The sequence below is a fragment of the Lactuca saligna genome, chromosome 4 (assembly GCF_052625555.1).
Source record: "Lactuca saligna cultivar CGN05327 chromosome 4, ASM5262555v1, whole genome shotgun sequence".
NCBI classification, from domain to species: Eukaryota; Viridiplantae; Streptophyta; class Magnoliopsida; order Asterales; family Asteraceae; genus Lactuca; species Lactuca saligna.
In genome coordinates this window covers 120,886,624-120,891,489 of record NC_136420.1, presented here as the reverse complement: position 1 = coordinate 120,891,489, position 4,866 = coordinate 120,886,624, and the positions used below count along the sequence as shown (strand labels likewise).

The following is a 4,866-nucleotide window of genomic DNA, read 5'->3' as shown; positions in this document are numbered from 1 at the left end:
AGACCATTCTCTAGGCCTTCGGCTTGATTGATACTCCCCCATGGCCTGCAGTATATCCGGGCCACCCTGGGTATGTTGGCCTATAGCACAAAGCAGGTCTGCCTCAACCCACCCCCAATCATACAATCAACACATAGATAACAAATTCTAGCATATACAAAAAGCCAAACTGATCTAATAGATCACTAATCATAGCATCATCTTATATACCAGGATACCAACTTAACCAGTCACTAACATAGCATCATCTTATATACCAGGATACCAACACGGCTCCAAACACCAACACCTACAACCACTAAATGATCCACTCCCATAAATTTCCAAATTACTATAATTCCCTCGGAAGTCAAACTAGTCAACCCTTGGTCAAAGTTAAATTCAACGGTCAAAGTCAATTGTCAACTTTCCTTATTATTCCATCCTCACATTGTGACCTTCCCTGGCTCACATCGTGAGAGTCAACTTGTCTTGGGTGACACAGTGATTCGACTCAGTTCAATCATTTTAGGGTTTCAGATCGGGGCAAAGTCGTGCTCACATCGTGAGACCGTACATCTCACATCGTGAGAACTATTCTGTGAGCAATAAGCTCTTAATCATTTTTTATGTGTGTTGGGACTTTCCAGGATACCATATCTAGCCTAAAGAACAATAAAAATTATATCTTTTCAGTCATGCATATCCCATTCATCACTTAAACACTAGTTAGGTCAAAGATGGGTATAAACACCAAGATTCAAACTTGGAGTCCAAAATTTGCACCAAAATCCAAATCCAAAGGTCCTACCACAACAAATAACTTAGTGGTCCATAAAGTTGATAACTTTATGGACCTCAAGCATGATAACTTAAGATCTCATGCAAAGAAGGTAACCATAACCTAGATCTAGCAAGATTAGAAGAGAAAGGTGGAATCTTTGAGACTTACAGAGGCTTATGAGCTCAGAAATGACACTAGAAGGAGCTTATCTCATCCAAAGGAACCTCCACAAGAGCTTCTTCATCTTCTTCTTTAAGGAAATCCACCACTACAATACACCAATACCACCAACAGTGGTTGAAGGGCTCAAGAAGGTTGAATCTAGGGTTTTTTAGTGACTTGGGAGTGAAAGAGGTTGAGGATGGACGACCCAAGCCTCCTCATTCCGTTTTATACATGATTTTTAAGGTTTAGAACCATTAGGCATGACTTATACCGTGGGGTCTTATGCCTCACGTCATGAGGTCCGAGAACACAGGTCAAACTAGCTAGCTGTTAAATAAAAAGCTAGCTGATAAAAATTGACGTTTGGTAAAACTAGCTGAAAAGCTAGCTGAAATATATAATATTACATAAAAGGACATGTGAGAGTATATGTTTCTATAATTAATTAAGGGGTGTATTTGGAAATTTTTAAAAAAGCTCCTAAAAAGCTAGTCTAAGTAGCTTTTCAAAAAGCTAGCTTATAAGCTACTTTTTGGCTTACCAAACACGACAACATAAAAAAGCAGGATAAATAAGATAGCTTATCAGCTAGCTGTGGTGCACCAAACACATCCTAAATTAATATTTTTAATACCTCTGAATTTGGATGTTACATCTCTGCCCTACTTGAATTAGGCTTCATTCTCGAAGTCTATTGCGGTCAACAAATCCGGGTAATGTTCCTGCATCTCGGCCTCCGACTCCCAAGTCCACTTTGATCCCCTCCAGTGCTGCCACCGTACCTTTACCAAAGGTATCTCCTTGTTATGCATAATCTTTACCTTTCTTTCCAAGATAGCTACCAGCTTCTCAACGTAATTCAGATGCTCATTGACCTGAATATCATCTAATGAGACCACCACCTCCTTCTCTAATATGCACTTTTGCAATTGCGAGATGTGAAAAGTTTTGTGAATATGACTGAGCTCCTCCGGCAGAACCAGTCTATATGTCACCTTGCCAATCCTAGCAATAACCCGAAAAGGTACAATATATCGGAGACCCAACTTCCCCGTATTTCTGAAGTGAATCACCCCCTTCCATGGTGAGACCTTTTGTACTACTATGTCACCAACCTGAAACTCCAACTCAGATTGGTGTCGATCGACGTAACTCTTTTTCCAGATCTGAGCAGAACTACCTATGTCCATCCCATCACCCTGTGACCAATCTCACCCCAACAAACTGGGGTGCAACATCTCCATCCATACAACAGCTCATATGGTGGAGCACCAATACTAGAATGAAAGTTGTTGTTGTAGGAGAAATCTAAAAAGGGTAGGTAGGAGTCTCAGCTCCTACTAAAGTCAATGACACAGGCTCTCAACATGTCCTCGAGGGTCTGTATGGTCCGTTCACTTTGGCCATCTGTCTGCATATGATAGGCTGTACTGAAATGCATCTATGTGCCTAGTTCCTCGTGGAACTTCTACTAGAAACAGGAGGTGAATCACACATCACATTTTGAGATAATAGAGACCGATACCCCGTGGCGAGCAACGATCCCGTGGATATATATGTCGGCCAACTTCTCAGCCGATGAACTCTCCCGTATCGCTAGGAAATGGGTGCTATTGGTCAATCGATCCATGATGACCTAAATAACGTCGAAATCCCTAGCCATCCTTGGTAGCTTGGTGATGAAATCCATCGTGATTTGCTCTCATTTCCACATGATAATCTCCAGAGGCTGCAGCTGGCCATGCGGCCTCTGAGGCTCGACCTTGACCATCCAACAAGTCAAGCACCTCTCAACGTACCATGCGATCTCCCTCATCATGCATGGCCACCAGTAACTCAATCGCAAAATCCCGGTACATCTTGGTGGCCCCCGAGTGCATGGATAAATGAGATGTATGAGCCTCCTCTGGAACAATCTATCTGACCCCACCAAACATCAGAACCCAGACCCGACCGCAACAGGTCAATAATCCATGGGTATCCTGCATAAATCGGTTGTTCTCACCCCTGATCCTCTCAAGCTTCTAGTTCTCCGATCGCATACCCTCAGCCCTAGCTTCCCTAATCAAGCTCACGCATGGAGAATCCACAGACATCCTCATACATGCAGCTGGAGCAGAAGTTCCAGCTGACTTGCGGCTCAGGGCGTCCGCAACCACATTCTCTTTACCAAGATGGTAAAGGATCTCACAGTCATAATCCTTGACTACGTCAAGCCACCTACGTTGTCTGATGTTCAGGTTCGGCTGATCCATGTTGTGCCTCAGACTCTTTTGGTCAGTGTATATGGTACAACGGACCCTATAGAGGTAATGTATCTAGATCTTGAGAGCGAATACCACCACTCCCAACTCCAGGTAATGAGTGGGGTATCTCGTCTCGTGTGGCTTTACTGCCACGATGCATAGGCTATAACTCATCCCTTCTGCATAAGGATTGTTCCCAACCCGGTGATCGATGCATCACAAAATACTAAAAAATCCTCAACTCCCTCAGGGAGTGTCAAAACTGGTGCCTCACAGAGCCGCTGTCATAGAGTCTCAAATGTAGTATGCTGCTCAGGGCCCCACTGGAAATCCACCCCTTTCCTCGTCAGACGAGTGAGAGGTACTGCAATCTTAGAGAAATCATGTATGAATCTCCGGTAGTACCCTTCCAATCCCAAAAAGCTCATGATATCTGAGGGAGATTTCGGAACCTCCCACTGTATAACTGCCTCAATCTTGACCGGGTTAATCAAAATCCCCTCCTAGTTAACGAGGTGCCCAAGGAACTGGACCTCTCATAACCAAAACTCGCACTTCGAGAATTTAGCGTATAGCCGCTCTTGCCTAAAAAACCCCAGTAGCTCACAGAGATGCTCCTCATGCCGCTCTCTGGTCTTGGAGTACACCAAGATATCGTCTATAAACACATTGACCGAAGGGTCGATCATCAGTCTGCACACTTAATTCATCAGGTCCATAAAGACTGCTGGTACATTGGTGAGCCCAAATAGCATCACCACGAACTCATAATGTCCATAACGAACTCTCTGACAATGGAACATCTGAAACCGACACCTGATACATGTCCTGCATATCCACCAGATACGCTAAATAACCCGCACACCCGTGCTGAATGTACCACCGAGCCCTGGCAGCTGAGCAAAACCCCAATCCCAATCTGGTACCCTCGCCATAGATAATCAATTCTCCCCCACTTGGGGTTCAAACTACCACCCATTAACCCTCACAGTCGATCATGACACCGAAACGACTAAGCCAGTCCATACCCACAATCACACATAAATCACCCATGGGAATCGGAATCAAGTCTCTCAGGAAAGATACCCAGAAAATCACCAACACGCAACCCCGATAGACTGAAGAACCAGAAATCCCATGTTCGTTGGCGATAGAGACTCGCAACGGACACTCTACCTCTCCCACTGGCAAACCAAACTCCCTAATGAATGATTGAGACACAAAAGACCGACTCGCCCCAGAGTCAAATAATACCAATGCAGGTAAGGAGTTCACTAAGAACATACCTATTCATAGGTACAAACATATGGGCATAAAACATATATAATCAATAAGATAGATGATAGAAACATGCCAGCAACCACATCCGATGTTGTCCTAGCCTCCTCGGTTGTAAGCTGCAAGGCGCGTCCCCAATATTTCAAAGGCTCTGCTCTACCCTGAGCCCCATTAGTAATCCTCAGTGTAGTCGACACTGGAACCTACACCGGCCTGGCATCAAGTTGTGGACAGTTGGTCTTCACGTAACTAACCTGATCGCAGTGATAGCAGATCCTCATATCCTGAACAGGGGCTAGTTGGCTACAATCCTGCGTGAAGTGCCCCTCCTTGCCACATTTGCGGCATACACAACCCGATCTACAAACTCCCGAATGGCCCTTCCCGTACTTCCCACAAGTGCGGCCACGTTGG

The 4,866-nt window shown here is 44.7% G+C and overlaps 1 protein-coding gene across 1 annotated transcript; it reads right to left on the bottom strand.

The window, feature by feature from the left end:
- Positions 1–1,599: 1,599 nt before the first annotated feature.
- Positions 1,600–2,118, bottom strand: LOC145040098 (uncharacterized). Its single transcript, XM_078988078.1, has one exon. It carries the CDS (start codon positions 2,116–2,118, stop codon positions 1,600–1,602), a length of 519 nt encoding a protein of 172 aa, XP_078844204.1.
- Between the last annotated feature and the right edge of the window lie 2,748 nt (positions 2,119–4,866).

Bases quoted from the DNA above. Each gene is read 5' to 3' on its own strand.
- LOC145040098 (XM_078988078.1), bottom strand. From the start codon at position 2,118: ATGGACATAGGTAGTTCTGCTCAGATCTGGAAAAAGAGTTACGTCGAT.